Source organism: Cryptomeria japonica, chromosome 10, assembly GCF_030272615.1.
Source record: "Cryptomeria japonica chromosome 10, Sugi_1.0, whole genome shotgun sequence".
NCBI classification, from domain to species: domain Eukaryota; kingdom Viridiplantae; phylum Streptophyta; class Pinopsida; order Cupressales; family Cupressaceae; genus Cryptomeria; species Cryptomeria japonica.
In genome coordinates, this window is record NC_081414.1 from 492,861,045 (window position 1) to 492,877,248 (window position 16,204).

The 16,204-nt window shown below is 37.9% G+C and overlaps 1 protein-coding gene across 2 annotated transcripts in view; it reads left to right on the forward strand.

Annotated features, from left to right (window-relative positions):
• Positions 1-615: 615 nt before the first annotated feature.
• The window catches only part of LOC131039399 (CBL-interacting protein kinase 32), a 41,311-nt gene continuing 25,722 nt past the window's right edge, over positions 616-16,204 (forward strand). Inside the window, exons 1-3 of one of the 2 annotated variants that reach the window (XM_059213017.1) lie at positions 616-831; positions 1,039-1,312; positions 7,300-7,362. In XM_059213017.1, the coding sequence (XP_059069000.1) occupies positions 1,142-1,312; positions 7,300-7,362 (234 nt within the window). In that variant the 5' untranslated portion in view covers positions 616-831; positions 1,039-1,141. Of the gene's footprint in view, positions 1,313-7,299; positions 7,363-16,204 lie in introns of both variants that reach the window. The other variant, XM_057972130.2, reaches the window with a different exon arrangement.

The following is a 16,204-nucleotide window of genomic DNA, read 5'->3' on the forward strand; positions in this document are numbered from 1 at the left end:
TTGTTCACAACTATTATCCAATAAAATGATAAATAAAATAATTTAATATTTTTAAAAATAAATTAAAAAATATATATCTTAAAATCTAATCAAACTACTCATTTTACTCTTCCATTCATCCATTTGTTATCAATTAATAGAACCTAAAAATTAGCACAACCTAATTAAAACCATTCATTTAAAAACAAGTTGCATTTATAATTTTGTAAGATGCAATCCTTATCTAATCTTGTGTTCCCATGCGACTGCTCAACTCTATCTTTCCCTATTTTGATGCTATTGTTTAGGAATTAAAAATAAGCCATGGAAGAAAAAATGGGACTGGAAATAATAAGCTAAACAGCAGCATGGGAACATGCCCTAATCCTCTCTAGAGAATTTCAAATAAAATTTTGAACTCAATATTTTTCGGTTAGATACATTCGCATATTATAAGGAATCTTATAATGACTGCGAGTGGTTGAGTCACTTTTGGTTAAAAGTAGCTCAAGATCCGACAGCCAAATGCTCATTCCCAATAATTCACGCGCTTTTTAAAGAAATATATAAAATCGCAAGGTTTGCCCTGCACAAATGTTTCTTTTTAATTTAACTCAATTTAATTTAATATTTTAATCACAAAATATTCAGAACGTTATCATGATTGACGAATCATGTCAATTATGGTTTATCGTGTGAAAACCGAGTCCGAGCCTGTTCAATTCGATGCCTCGGATGCCGAACCTCACCCTATATATACTCATTCCTTTCTGACAAGCACCGATTTCTAACCCGATTGTACTTAATTGTAGAATATCGAAGAAAATCACACCCGCAGGGGAAATAGAGGGAGTAAGTATGAATCTGACCGCTTGGTTTGCCACCGAATTGCATTAATTGAATTGGGTCGTAATTAGTTTTCCCTTTCATTGCTACCCGTTTCTGTTTGAGCTGTAAAAATATTCAGTTACAGGGTTGTGGCACTGGTTGATTCAGAGTTGAAAATTTCTGTTTGGATTCAATCGAAAATTTTAGTGCGGCGTTCATATTTTTTCGCAGTCAATGAGTATGATGTGTTAAGTGTCCTTTCGAACAAGGAGCAGTGAAGGTGCAGGTGGATCTGAGGTGGGTTTGAAGGGATTGTACTAGAGTTAGAGCTACTATGAGCATACAGAATTTAAAGGCGCGGGTGGGCAAATATGAGGTGGGAAGAACCCTCGGGGAGGGCACTTTTGCCAAGGTGAAATTCGCCCGGAATTCTGAGACTGGTGACAGCGTAGCGATCAAGGTGCTCGACAAGGAAAAAGTGCTCAAGCACAAGATGGTAGAACAGGTATCTTACTTTCCACATTCGTTTATGCTCGTTCCTTTCCCCAAATATATAGAGGTTAGTGTCATTTTCTTAGGTCACACCAGAATTTTACTTTATGTCATAAATATTGCATTCAGAAGTTCCCGAGAAAGAGTTTCAGGATAGGAAGGTATTAAACAAAAGAATCAAAATTAATTCTATCTGGTCGCCTTTCATCCTCTGATATGCCGAACCGTTATATATGCACATATATTTACACCTTTCTGTATATGATATTGTATACATGCATAAATATGTTAAACATACATATAAACATACATACATACATCTGTATATATATGTGCATACAATATATACATGCATGCATATATATGTTACAGAAACATATGTGAGTGTGTGTGTGTGTGAGCGTGCATACGCATATATTACAGTTTGACATATCAGGTGATGAAAGGTGATCAGATACTGTTGGTAATATTTTAAACTCCATCTGGTTTGACCTCATGACCTAGCTCTAAGAGATACAAGCCATATAAGTACATCACATGCAATAAACCTAGAGGAGGCATGTATCCACAGAGAACAATCATTTTAGACATGGAGTATAGTTTTAGTTTCTATTGAATGTGTGGGTGATGCTGTCTGGAATTAAAAACATTACACAGTACTATCCAGATACATGATAATATATGTTTGACTAGGAAATTCTTTTTTTTTTTATAATATTTTTAATTATTATATGAGCGTTATGTTATTTGTCCTTTAGTAGATCCAAAATAATTGCATAGTTTATAGTCAAAGAATACATGAAAGCCAAACTTTCAATAGAGTTGTTGATAGTGAGCTGCTTTACAATAAGCTTGTATAATCAAATGGAACAGAGCAGATAATTGTTGACACTGAACCATTTTAAAATAAGCTTGTACAATTAATATTAACAGAGCAGATTGATAAGAGTCAACTACCTAGAGTTAGTGCCTTATTATTTAATTGACAGTCCATAGTGGAATAAGCCAAACCTCTTTAAAGACTTTCCTGAGCAACCTCCCAATAGAATTATTCCTATTATAGTTACTGATCTGCAATTTGGGCCCCAAGATGGTAGGTGTGGAGGACAGCACAATTAATTAGCTGGTATCGTACATTATTATAATGAACATGTAACATAAAAAGATGAAATGAACTATTGTACATTCATGGAGGCAATGAAATAGTAGAACAATGCTTATCCATTCACCATTAATTGGGACAATACTTATGTTTACAACTTACAAGGTTCTAGAAGATGGAGAATGAATGACAATTTACTTGATTAGAGGCTAGGGGAAAGTGTCTTTGTTATTTGACAAGCTGAAATGATACTTAGCTCATCAACTTTTCCTTTTAGTTAGAGGTCAAATGTGGGTATTTTGACAATTACAAGAAGCAACTACAATTGAGAATAGTTACAGAATGATTCAGATATGTGATTTGCCTTGCTGCTGATGCTTCTGATTTGTTGGTTCAGCTTCTTGATGTGTCTTGAGTGGGTTGACCTTTGAGGAAGCAGTAATCATGGGAGCATTGATAAGGATGGCACCAACTAGCACAGGAGTTATTTGAAGCCAAGTCTTGTTCTGTGCTCTCACCTTGATTGTGCAGTACCAAACTTTGATGCCATTTACCAGATTGACACTACTTCAGTGCCTCAGTCAGTGCTCCACTCGATTGCTGCTCCTTGAGTTGTCTCATGATGCAACAGTACACCACACCTGTTGGTGCTCCCATGGTTGATGCTTTGCTAGCCCATGGGGTGCATACTTGGAAACCAAATCAAAACATCAACAAGAAGGCAAAACATTGACTGTATGAAACTTGAGCTTTCTTGTAAGGCCTCTAATTTGGGAGATGGATACAAGGAAGAGAGTAAGTCTCACACTAGCTAGACAAGTCAGTTTCAATGCTTTCCCATAGATTTGGTTATGGGAATTTTCATTTTTTGTCGCTTGGAAGTTGGAACTTCATAATGATGTTCATTATCCTCGTTCATATGAAAAGAAGAGCATTATTCTGCTGTCTTATTGTCTTCATGAATATGTACTGATTTTTGGGTTGTATTTTTTTGCATTTTCATCATAAGCAATAATATACTCACTGGGTTATTATGTTATTCTCCATGCCATCAACTTGTGCCGTTGAGCACAGGTACTAAGAATTGGTATTTGAGATCTCATCGGTGATCACTTCCTTGTTACTTATATGATTGTTAGTGCTCATGCATGCTAGAAAAAGGAAGGAGCATAGCCTATTTATGTCCTAGAGTACCTAAGCAAATACTGCTGCATGGTAAGATGACTGATTTCCAAAAGAAGATTTTTGAAGCTACTGCGAATGTTCAACAAGTCATCAAGAAGGTTATGGAGGAACAACACACTGCACTTTTTAGCCAGTTCGTTTAGCTCATGATGCAATTGTGTCCTCTGACTTCAACTTCCTCACCTAATCTGCATGATAACATGCTTTTTCAACATCATGGCCCTTTTAAGGCATGAGTCAATTTTGACATCCCAAATTTTCAAAGTTAAGATAGATGGTGAAGTGTTGGATGTATGGATTTGACAACTACAATCCATACTTCTTTGTCAATCACTTCAGTGATGCCATGAAGATTTTGACATCCCAAATTTTCAAAGTTAAGATAGATGACGAAGTGTTGGATATCTGGATTTGACAACTACAATCATACTTCTTTGTCAACCACTTCATTGATGCAAAGAAGATTTTGTAAGCCATGTTGAACATCTCATATCAATCGCACCTTGGTGTGAGACGTGCAACAGCCAGTGTGAACTAGACTTTGAACCTGTTGGCAAATGGGTTGATATTTTCAGTGATGATTGTAAGTAATACAATCCTTTGAATTACTGCGAGGATGATTACATGAAGCTTTGCCAAAGGAAGTATCAAATGGTATAAGAGTAGACAAGAGAATTTGATGATCTCCTTATGCATATGAGAATTAGCGATGTGGAAAATAATAAGCTGTTAAAGTACATCTGTTGACCATTCCCTTATCCCTACACATAGATGGAGTTTTTGAACTTTGATACAATGGGGCAAGCTTACTGTTGAGCCTTAAAGATCAAAGCAAAGACCAAGATGAAATATAAGAATTTACTCTCTTTTGACATCATGTGCAAGAACAAGTCCATGTCTAGTGCATCAAATCCTTAGCTGTAGGAGGAATCCCTATGCTTAAGGAGATTAATAGAATCAGTCCTTGACAAAGCAAAATGCCCACTAGTTCTAGACAAAGGCAAGAGAAAGCAAGGGGAGAATTGATGTCAATGACACAATATTGACACCCATAACAATCATGATTGTTGCACTCAATTCAATGATTGTAGACCACATTAGGACCTATACAAGGGGACATAAATTCGAATAAGTTCAATTTGAGTGCGAACACCTTTGCCTCTACGTTTGCTAAGGAATTAGAGCATTTGATTCTTATCTCTCCATGTAAAACTTGAGAGCAGGATTCGAAAGAGCATCATAGCGGAAGATATAGTTAAGTGCCTAGGTCTTACATTGTAATTCTTTCATACGAATCATACCCATACTCATTTGGACAACTCTAGTAGGTTTATGATATTGAAGTTCAACACCATAGCACATTCAACCATGCAATCAAGTCCATGTGTGATATAGTCAAGCATGGTTGGATGTCTATGACGGTTTGTATGACAAGCCATATGTCTATGATTGAGATGATACCTAAAAAGCTAGGCCATAGTGCTAGTCTATCAAACTCCATAGCTATACCTATCACATCTTGGAATCCTTTTTGAAGACCAAAGTCTCTTTGGTATCTTCCAAAAAATGTAGAAAGCTTGTGTCCCACACACAATTTTTTTTATTGTTCCTAGTCCACCTAGACACTTGAGTGCTATTGTAAGCATGTATTGGCAAATGTGTCCAGTCTCATTCACAAAAGAGAAGTAACAACTTGACAACTTACTTTACAAGTGCGGAGATGTCCCTGACCTGGCAAATGTGTCCCTGACTTTTCAAAATTTACCCTAGTTGTCCTGGAAATGTTTCTGAGATGGGGGGACATTGAGAAATAGTTGAAAAAACTTGTTTTATGTCTGGGTTTCTCCTTTTTAGTTGTAAAACACACTCATATTGTCAGCTGTCATTATTGTGCGTTTCATGGTGTTATTGCTTTAAAGTTTCATCCGTTCATCTATTCAAAGGACTTCCATATCTGTGGTGTAGTGTGAGGGTGTTGTTGTCATGTGTAGTTACACGTCCAGTGTGGTGCACAGTAGGAAAGACATGTAGAAGACAAGCAATGTCTATCAAGGAAAGACACGTCTTTCTTTATCTTTGAGACTTATTACAGGTTGTAGACAACATTGTGTCTATAGCTGGAGGTGGATTGGCTGGGGCAGGCTAAAGTTTTGTTTCATCTTTTTAATAAGATATATGTGTCTACAATTTGGCCTTCTAAGTTTTAATCTTTTAGTTATAAACTTTTATTAATATTTATAATCTATAATTTTTTTCAAATTATGTTTTATATATTCAAGCTTCAACTTTGGGTTTTAATTGTTTTCAATTACAAATTTTTATTGATATTTATAAGGAATAAAGTATTACTAATAGTTAATATTAAAAAAAAAAGATTATTACTTATTAACTTTTTTTTATTTTAATATTAATTTGATTATAAATATTAATTTTTAAAATATAAATGTCAATACTGTATCAAATTTCGTGGTGCTATTGCTTTCAAATTTTCTTTCTTTTCTATTGTCTTATGGATATTTGAAATTTACAGCAGTTATACATATAACAGATTTACTGGGCTCATAGCACAAGATAATTTTGTCTACCTTAGTTTGTGTATACTTTTTAGGAACCTTAAAAGAAATTTAGAAAAGTTAAGAATAATTATTGGGAACAGAAAATGTTTGTTGTTTCACTTAAAAAACTATCTTTTGGTTGGAATCAATGTTTGAGATCCAACTTTTGAACGGTATCTTCTTTGCCCTGATTTTTGAATTAGAATATTCTTGTGAAATATTTTTACTTAGCTGCATAAACTGGCATTATATTCTGGCAGATCTGTAGAGAACTATTTGAATAATTTCCTTACTCGAGTAATGCATGCTGAAGATTCATTTCTTACATATAGTGGTTGGGTACCGTTTCTGTATCTTGTGCCATTAGACAAAATATTTAAAATTTTCTTTTGCTGAAAACTATTCTTAGGATATTTTCCAAGTTTGTTGATCTCGATTTATCATATTTAGTATTGTAGGAATAATTGAATAAAACCAAATAATTGTAAATAATCTTCAACTGGTAAGTTTCTCAGTGCTATTTTCGCATGCTATATAATAAAATGGTCAAGTCAGGGATTTAGACTGTCAACCATGAGCAATGAAATAACAAAAAACACATTTTAAATGCTTGCAAACAAATAAATTGATAATTGCAATTTATTAAAAAAATGCAGTTGTTTTTCAGTTGTAAACGGCTTTTGAAAGTTTCTAGGAATTAGTGTTTGAAACTCTGATGGCATTGTGAATTGAAATGTTGTCTCTTTTAACCTGTTTAATGACATATTCATCATAGTTGTAGTTTTACATATTCAATGTGTTATATCTTTATTTGCTGGCTTTGCACTATATTTGCCATTCAATAACAAAATAATTTGTCTCTATAAATATTCTTGAACATTACATCATTTTCTAATTTGCTCCATTTTTCCTATTTTAAACCCCTGTAATTGGAAAATACTTTCACTTTTGCCACATTTTGTTGCTGGATAAATGGTATGCTACCATGATATTGCCAAATTATTCAGCGTTTCTGCTATCCTGTTCATTGAAGTTCAAGAAAAAAGATATAATACCCTTGTCTTAATGATGCATTTAATAAATTTTGTGAGATCTATCACAATTATATATTTTTGTAGGTTTCAGCTGTTTGCTTATATTATAGTATTGCATGTGCAGATAAAGCGGGAGATATCTACAATGAAATTGATCAAGCATCCAAATGTAGTTCAGCTGTATGAGGTAAAATTATCTTTATTGTTTGATCATACTTTCTTTTGACATTCCAAAGTGAACTGTTAAAATATGATGTCCTTTTGCACACATGCTTTTCAAATTGGTGTCATCAGATACAATGCTCGTGGTGCAAGTAAAGAATTGAAATATAAAAGTTATTGACAATAGATATGTTCTTTATCGAGAGCAAAAGTATTGTATGTTTGGGAAACATTTTCTTAATTTTTTATGTACATGCAAGTTAATGTTTATTCATGATAATGAAAGCCATCTTACCTTCTATCATAAAATTTATTCTAGAACCAAAGCATTCAATCTTTAATTTTCCATTCTATTTTTCTCCATTCTAGGACCAACACTTGAGAGGGGCTTAAATTGGCTGAAGGGGTCATCTCTGACTACTCCTCGGAAGGGGACATTACAGCTAAACTTGAAATGCCCATTTGGATTGAATTTCCCAGTTTTCCTCTGCCTATGTGGGTTTTTGGCAATAGGGTTAGCAAACACTTCGGATAATTATTTTGTCATGGGAAATGAAGTTTTACTCTGCTCATCTTCAAAAACATGTTTTTGTTGAGCTTGATTTCTCCTAGGGTCTCAAGAAGGCTATTGAAGTTCAAATACGAGACCAATGCATCTCCTAGAGGGTTCCTTATATTAATTTTCCCCACATTTGCTTTCTTTTGCCAATCTACAGAAATTACAACCAGGGACAATGCTTGGTTTCTACTAGAGACCAAGTTTGCCTTTGAAATAGGCTAGTCTAATGAGGGCAACCGAGAAGATTGGGCAATTATCAGTAAAAGAGTGCTCAGCACAATAAAGGTGATGCTGAGGCCTTTGTTTCTGCTCCGATGTTGGGGGTAAGTGGTGGTTTTGACTTCTTAGATATCCATCCAACTTTTGACTTCTAGTACTCTTCAGGCATCTAGTTTTTTAACAAGCTCCTAAGAAACAGTAGGCAACATTCTGCCCTCATAGACTCATTTTGAGATGATGGTGAGTCTTATGGACCACCATTGGTTTCTTTTCCTTTTGCCTATGAAAATCCTTTTTATTCATTCTCATAGCTGATCACTACCATAGGTGGTCATTTCAAATTGGTGATTTTATACACTGTAACCACAAACAAAATTTGGCTAATAGGTATGTGGCCTTGAGCATTTGGAGGAGAATATGAACCTCGATTATCTCCCATGACTTTGTATTCTTGGAATAGATGTGGTCTTATTGATCCCACTAACAAGCTCATGGTAAGAGCCAGTTGTTAGAGTTCCCAAAGAATGGACATTTTTTACCTGCAAGAAATCAAGTTCTCCAGCTTTTATTTGCAGAGAGTGGTTAAGAGTCAAGACTGTTTGGTCTAATGCTGTGTGTTGCATATCAAACCACAAGGCTGGCTGTGGTGCAGTGGTCACATTGCTTTCTCCAAATCTTGCCTCTTTTATTGTCAATTGGGGAATAGACCTCTTTGAAGAAATTGTAGTCCCTCTACCAACGATGACCTGGATTCAATCTCTTTTGCAGCTGCTCCTTCAATCTGTAATGTCCCCAATTTATAAATACTCAAATTCTGCCCTAGGTCACAAATTTAATTAAAACAAGACAGGGTTAGATACCTTTTACTTTGATGGAGGTCCTGCAAACAAGTTAGAGTTTGTTTCATAATCATAACTCATAAAAATAGATAATTTCATTTGGGAAGTAACAACATATATTAAAGTAAAAAACTAATAAATAAAATGATTATTAAAAAAACATAATATTTTAGAGTTTCAAAATGGCGAGTGCGAGGGGCGATGGCGAAGTACTGCTCGGAGGCAAGTGCGTTGCAAATCAAAGGGATCGGGAGCAGCTGCTGCAGGGGTGAAACCAACAGTTCAAACACCGATTCAATGGGAGGAATGGTGGACAAAAGGCGAACACCTGGAGCAATGAGACTGATCAAGCAATTCCAATGGAGTCAGTCAGAGCAAGAATCAACAATGGGTGGCAGGCGTATGGCAACACATGATATGGCTCGATGCATGATGTCAGGTTGCAGCCTACACATCTCTTCTCCTAGCAAGAGCAACACAGGCCGCAATGGGTTTTTGAGAAAGGCTGCTAGATCGATAAACTCTATCGGCCTGGAGGGGGGAAGCAATCGGCGCATCCTGGCCTGTTTAGGGTTTCAGGACTAAGGAAAGGTTTCAAGGATAGGAAGCCAAATTACAGAGGTCCCCCTTGGATGAGGCGAAGAATCCGTCATGACTCCCAGCCATCCAAAAGCCCTTAAAGTGAGTGGCCAACCCCCTCACAAGAATGGAAAGACAAGGGCTTTCAGAGAGGAAAGAATGGGTGGTTCAGGAAAATGCCGATCTCGGAGGCGGATGCATTGCTCAATTGGAGAACAAAACAGTACAAGTCAGGGCCCTCAAACGGACCCACTGATCGGGGGCAAATCGAAAGAGGCTACGACTCACAAAATGAAGGAGATGGCCCCTCTCAAGGCAAGAATCTCGCGATTGGTAAGACCTTATCAATTCATCCTTGTTCTATTTCCATTGTAGATGATGTAATCAAACAAAACAAAGCTTTTCTGGAGCAAGTAGGGCTTTTCATTAAATGGGGAGGGTTTAGATGGAAAAGTCGGGATGAAATCAGTACATGGTGCCATGGCCAATGGGGTGGGAATATCTCAATCAAATCAGTAGCAAATGGTTTTTATTTGATCTCCTTTGCCTCCAAGGAGGATAAATTGAAGGCGCTGAACTTTGGCCCCATCTTCATGGAGGGGCACAAATGCATCTTTTTGATTGGAAACCAGGTTTCAATCCTTGGTCAGAAGCTGTCGCGGAAACCTCAATATGGTGGGGGTTTTTTAACCTACCCTCAGAATTCTGGGGGGATGAGATAATTAGAAGCATTAGTAGGAAATTGGGCAAATTTCTCTATCTGGATAGACCCTTGGAAGATCAGAATCTCAGAGTGTATTTCAGAATTTGTGTAAGCATTGCAAAAGATGCAAAGATCCCAGCAGAAATTGATGTAGGCAATTGGGCCCAAGTGATTGATAGGGAAGACAACTTGAATTTATGCCCCCAATGTAAGTCAATAGTTCATAATCCAGATAAGTGCCACTCCTTGGTCTCTATAAATAATCTCCATAGATTTGATCAAATAGTTTTCAGCTTGGGGAAGATAAATCGATTGGGGCTTCGCTTTCAGAAATGGAAAAGGAACTGATCAAAATGATTTGGCCTAAAAGGCCGAGCTCGGAGGAAAGCCAAAAAGTGGTGGATGGAAGTGTAGATGCTGATCAAGTAGGATCTGGCATAGCCAAAGATCCTCGGACAAATGATGACAAAGCCATCATTACGGACCCTGTAGCACATGCAGTAGGGGTTGGGAGAGTGGCTAATGAGTAGGAAGGATCTGTTGGTCTCCAAGATAGCCGGATAAAAGCTAATACAATCAGTAAGGAGATTGGGATTGCTAATGAGGACCCTGAAGTGCTAGGATTCCCTGGCCTGTCGGAGATAGCCTTGCCAGGTCAAGGAGATCATTTAGATGAGGGAGTCGTGGGTTGCGGAAGATCTAAGAATGTACAGGTAAGGGTTGAGGAGACACATGATACTGTGGCTCTACCAAAAAGTGCTGAAGTTTAAGATGATCTCAATTCAGATTCGGATTTGGAGGATAGCTTCGAGGAGGTCCAAGCAAGGATTATGGAGGAGAGGTCTTGAGAAAATTCAATCTCTTCTGAAGACTCCTAAACTCAAATGAAACAGGCAGAGGGGATGATAGTCCAACGAGACCAAACTGGCCATGGCTGGTTGTGCAAAAGGGCAAACTAAGCTCTCTCAAACAATTCTTAGAAATGGGAAGGAGTTACCCCTTCCCGAGGAGCCAGGAGGGTCCTAAGCTGGAATGCTAGGGGCTTGCCTTTTCAAGCGCCAAATTGATACCAGTAAGGCTGATCTTGTGTTAATTCAGGAAATAAAGTGGAGCAAAGTTGAGCAAGAAGGCAAGATGAAGTTTTGGAGGCAGTGGGATGGTCTTTTGTAGAATCAGTTGGTGCTTCAGGAGGTATTGGAGTTCTCTAGAACCCTGCAAAGGCTAGGTGCACTTTGGAGATAGCCTATAGTAACTGGATGAAGGTTATATATTATTGTCTTTAGGGCAACAAAACTTGGAAGGTGATCAATATATATGGGCCTACAACCACAACTGCAAAGAGAGAGCTCTGGAATGATATTTCCAGGGAGCTCAATATAGACAGAGACGACAAGGTCATTTTAGGGGGTGATTTCAATGCTACACTCAATAACTCAGAGAAAAAAGGAGGCATCATGTCTCTGAACAGAATACGACAAGATTTTCAGGAATTTGTAGACTCTAATCACCTCAGGGAAGTAGTCTCAAGCAATGGAAAGTTCACATGGACTAATAGAAGACATGGCTTCACTTGCATTGCAGAGAAGCTAGACAGATTCTTCCTTCATGGGGATTGGTTAGAGGTCATAGGAGTGTTTGAGGCTGCAATATTACCCTAGAGTGGGTCGGATCACTTCCCAATCCAATTAGTCTTCGCCTTGGACCCATACTCTGGAGGAGCTCCCTTCCGATTTGAGAAGATGTGGATCAGAGATCCAACTCTTTATGACCTCCTGGTTTAGTGGTGTCAGGAATGTAGGGTTGGCAATCATTCCAAGATGTTCATTTTCCATGAAAAATTGTTATATATTAAAGCCAAATTAAAGGACTGGAATAAGGTGCATTTCAAAAACATATTCGCAGAAAGTGAGAGGGTTGAAAATGAGCTGCGGGCCCTAATTGAAGTAGTCATTGCTAATGGATTGAGAGATGAAGAATTCATAAAGGAGCAGAGTCTAAAAGCAGTGCTAGCAGAAATTCTAGCCAGGGAAGAACAATTTTGGAGACAAAAGTCTAGGGAACTTTGGCTAAAAGAAGGGGATAAAAACACAAAATACTTCCACAATTCAGTAGTTACTAATAGAAATAGAAACAAAATTTTGGAGCTAACTAGAGATGATGGGGCATTGGCTAGATCCAAAGAGGAGATCAGCCATGAAGCGGTCAGGTATTTTCAAGACCTTTTAATTTAGAAAAATTAGAACATCAATCAGAGAGCAATCAAAGAAGAATTCCTCAACCAGATCCCTAGCATCATATTAGATGAGGATAATATGGAGCTCACAATGTCCATTACCTTGGACGATCTCAAAAAGGCCACCTTTCAAATGGCTCTAGACAAAGCTCTTGGGCTGGATGGTTTCCCTGCTTGCTTCTACCAAACATTTTGGGAAATCATCAAGGATGACCTATTGAAAGCTGTGGAGGAATCAAGGAAAAAAGCAACAATCCTCAAAGCAGTCAACCACACCTTTGTAGCCCTCATTCCCAAGAAAAAAGATGCCACAGGTATGAGTGATTATTGCCCAATTGCCCTATGTAATACCTGCTATAAGATCATAACCAAAGTCATGGCAACCAGACTCAAAAAGGTTATAAATAAGATCATATCAAAAGAGCAAAGTGGCTTTGCCCCAGGAAGATCAATAACAGAGGGCATTATTGTTGCTCATGAGGCAGTCCACACAGCTAGAAAACTCAGAAAACCTTGCATGATCGTTAAGTTGGACATTCTAAAAGCCTATGATTTGGTAGATAGAAACTTCTTGCTAGAGGTCCTGTCCAGATTTGGCTTTGGTAATCTCTGGGTTGAGTGGGTGAGAGGATGCATTGAAACCCCAAAATTCTCCATCCTAATCAATGGGGTGGCTAATGGGTATTTTAATACTAGCAGGGGGTTAAGGCAATGTGGCCCTCTGTCTCCATATCTTTTCATTTGTAGTATCCCTTGCTTATGTATGGAAGAATTGATGATTTTGATTCAAGGAATATTGTCCAACAAGTTACATACAAACTACAACTAAGCACTTTACTGATTTGCAAAGTATATAGGAAACATATATCAATTTAACTACCAAGGGAACAACTCAATTTTTCATCAATACTAGAATTGACATTATGTCAAATAGATGTCATACATGCTTCAGAAATATGGAAGTTTGAAGTATACAACTGTTGCAATTAATTTCTGATCACTATTTCAGACTTTCTAAGATAGACAATGACATTCATTGATACATGAACAAAGATGTAAGTTTGCAACTGATCTCTAAATCGAACCCTGACAAGATAGGATTCCAATTAAGCATACTTGAATTGGCTGAGTACCAATTCCGAAGAGCAACCCTTCAGAGGATCTTTCACCCCCTCAGTTATGCAATCACTTGGGAGGTATCGTTCCCAATGATTCAGCTGAATACTTGCAGACCTTCAAGCTCCACAAATGCTCAAGTAGATGCACTAGAGAAAATAAACTTGGATGCCAAATGAGAGACCCATGGGGTCTATTTATTCACTTTTTAGAATCTTCCTCTAGAAGCCTCTTAACTTTCTAGAAGTATCCATAACTTTCTAGAAGTATCCATAATAGAATCTTCCTCTAGAAGCCTCTTAACTTTCTAGAAGTATCCATAACTTTCTAGAAGTATCCATAATAGAATCTTCCTCTAGAAGCCTCTTAACTTTCTAGAAGTATCCATAATATTCTTATAAAGTCTCATTGCACTTTTTAGATATAAAAAAGTAACTTTATATAAAGTGCACCTCAATTTAAAAATATAACATCTTGGCCCCAAATAATAAAATATAATAAATATAATGTCTCCAAGAGCATAATGAGCCATCCAATCACCAAATAAACGCCAAAATGACTCTCTCACCACAACCATCTGCCTACGAGAGTCTGGAATAGGCAAATCCACGTAAAGTGTCATGTCATACTAAAGAGGGGACATGACATCATTATTATGGTAGAGGCTCTGGGGAGGAGTATCACTCATGCTAGGCGGGAGGGGAATTAGAGTGGGATAGAGATCACACTAGGAATTGAACCAACCACCCATCAACAGTTTGCTGATGACACCATCCTATTTGGGGAAGCGCCCAGGGGCGAAGCTAGGAGTATTAGATCTATGCTAGACAATTATTGTAGGGCTTCAGGTCAAACTATTAACTGGCGCAAGTCTGAAGTCTTCTTCCTCAATGTACAACCAGGTCTCCAACATGACATTGCTAGGATTTTGGGTCTAAAAGTGGCAAACTTCCCCGGGAGATTCCTAGGGCTTCCCTTGTTTGGTGGGATTGTTAAAAAGTGTTATTGGGACAAACTGATAGAGAGCTGCAAAAAGAAAATGGAGGTTTGGAAGGGGAAGTGGCTTACATCGGCTGGAAGGTTACTCATGGTCAAGGCGGTTTTATCAGCAATTCCAATATATTCTATGGCTTGTATGAAGTCTTCTTCCTCAATGTACAACCAGGTCTCCAACATGACATTGCTAGGATTTTGGGTCTAAAAGTGGCAAACTTCCTCGGGAGATTCCTAGGGCTTCCCTTGTTTGGTGGGATTGTTAAAAAGTGTTGTTGGGACAAATTGATAGAGAGCTGCAAAAAGAAAATGGAGGTTTGGAAGGGGAAGTGGCTTACATCTGCTAGAAGGTTACTCATGGTCAAGGTGGTTTTATCGGCAATTCCAATATATTCTATGGCTTGTATGAAATTGCCTGCATCAGTAGAAGACAACCTCAATCAAATTTTGAGAATTTTTTTCTGGACTAGCCCACATGAGAATCAAAACCAAGCATTATTGGCCCGGGATAAGGTATGTAGGCCTCAAGAAGCAGGTAGGGCGAGGTTGAGGCAGCTCAATATCATGAACTTGGCACTAGGAGCAAAGCTTTCATGGATAATGACCAAGTCTAACTTGAAATGGGTCCGGATTCTCAGAAGGAAGTACTTAGACTCAGATGATCCAATCAGTATCCTAAGGGTCAGAGATCACCCAAGAGTTTCGGCCATTTGGAACTTCATTTGTGATAGCAGGGATATTGTGACAAAGCACATCACCTGGGAAGTTTGCAATGGCCATTCAACTTCCTCTGGGAAGACTCATGGGATGGTCATCAAAAGCTGGGTGTTGGTCCTAATCTGAGGGAGATCAGAGATGAAACCACTAGAGTGTGGGGTAGCAAAGTATGCAATTATGGAGAAGTTGTCAAGATCGATGGAGTTGATAGATGGTGCTGGAAATCTTTGGAAAATTTAAATGTCCCCCAAGATCATAAATTAATGCTTGAAAATATTTTTCAGAGAAAGACCTATCCCAGTTTCTCAGGATAATGACAAAATTCGGTGGTGTGCCTCAAAGGATGGGCAATACAAAGTGAAACTTGGCTACATAATTAAGGAAGCGACAGAAGTAGATAGATAATGGCCAATCAAACTCCTATGGGGGAAGGATATACTCCCCAAAGCTGGTGTTTTTTTAGCTTGCCATACAGGGTATAATTTTTACCCAAGACAGATTAGCCAAAATAGGAATTTGTGGACCAAGCAGATGCACTTTGTGCAAGAACAACTTGGAAATTGCAAATCACCTATTATGGACTTGATGCACAGTTTTGTTGGTATCATCTGCTGGGGAAATTGGATCTTCAGTATGTGGAACCACAGAGTCTGAAGGAATGGTTCATCTCTTGGCCCGAATGCATGTACAAGGGAATGTTCAACAGTATTTGGTAGGTCCTTCCCTCTACACTAGTATGGGAACTTTGGAAGGAGAGGAACAAAAGGATTTTCAAGGACCAGGCAATGCCAAGGGAAGTGTTAGTGGAACTGGTAAATGAAGCGGCCAAAAGGAAGACAAAAAAATCCAATGTTTTCACAAACAGGGGCAGTGAATTAATGAAACAGTTCCTGGGTTTGATTGTCCCAA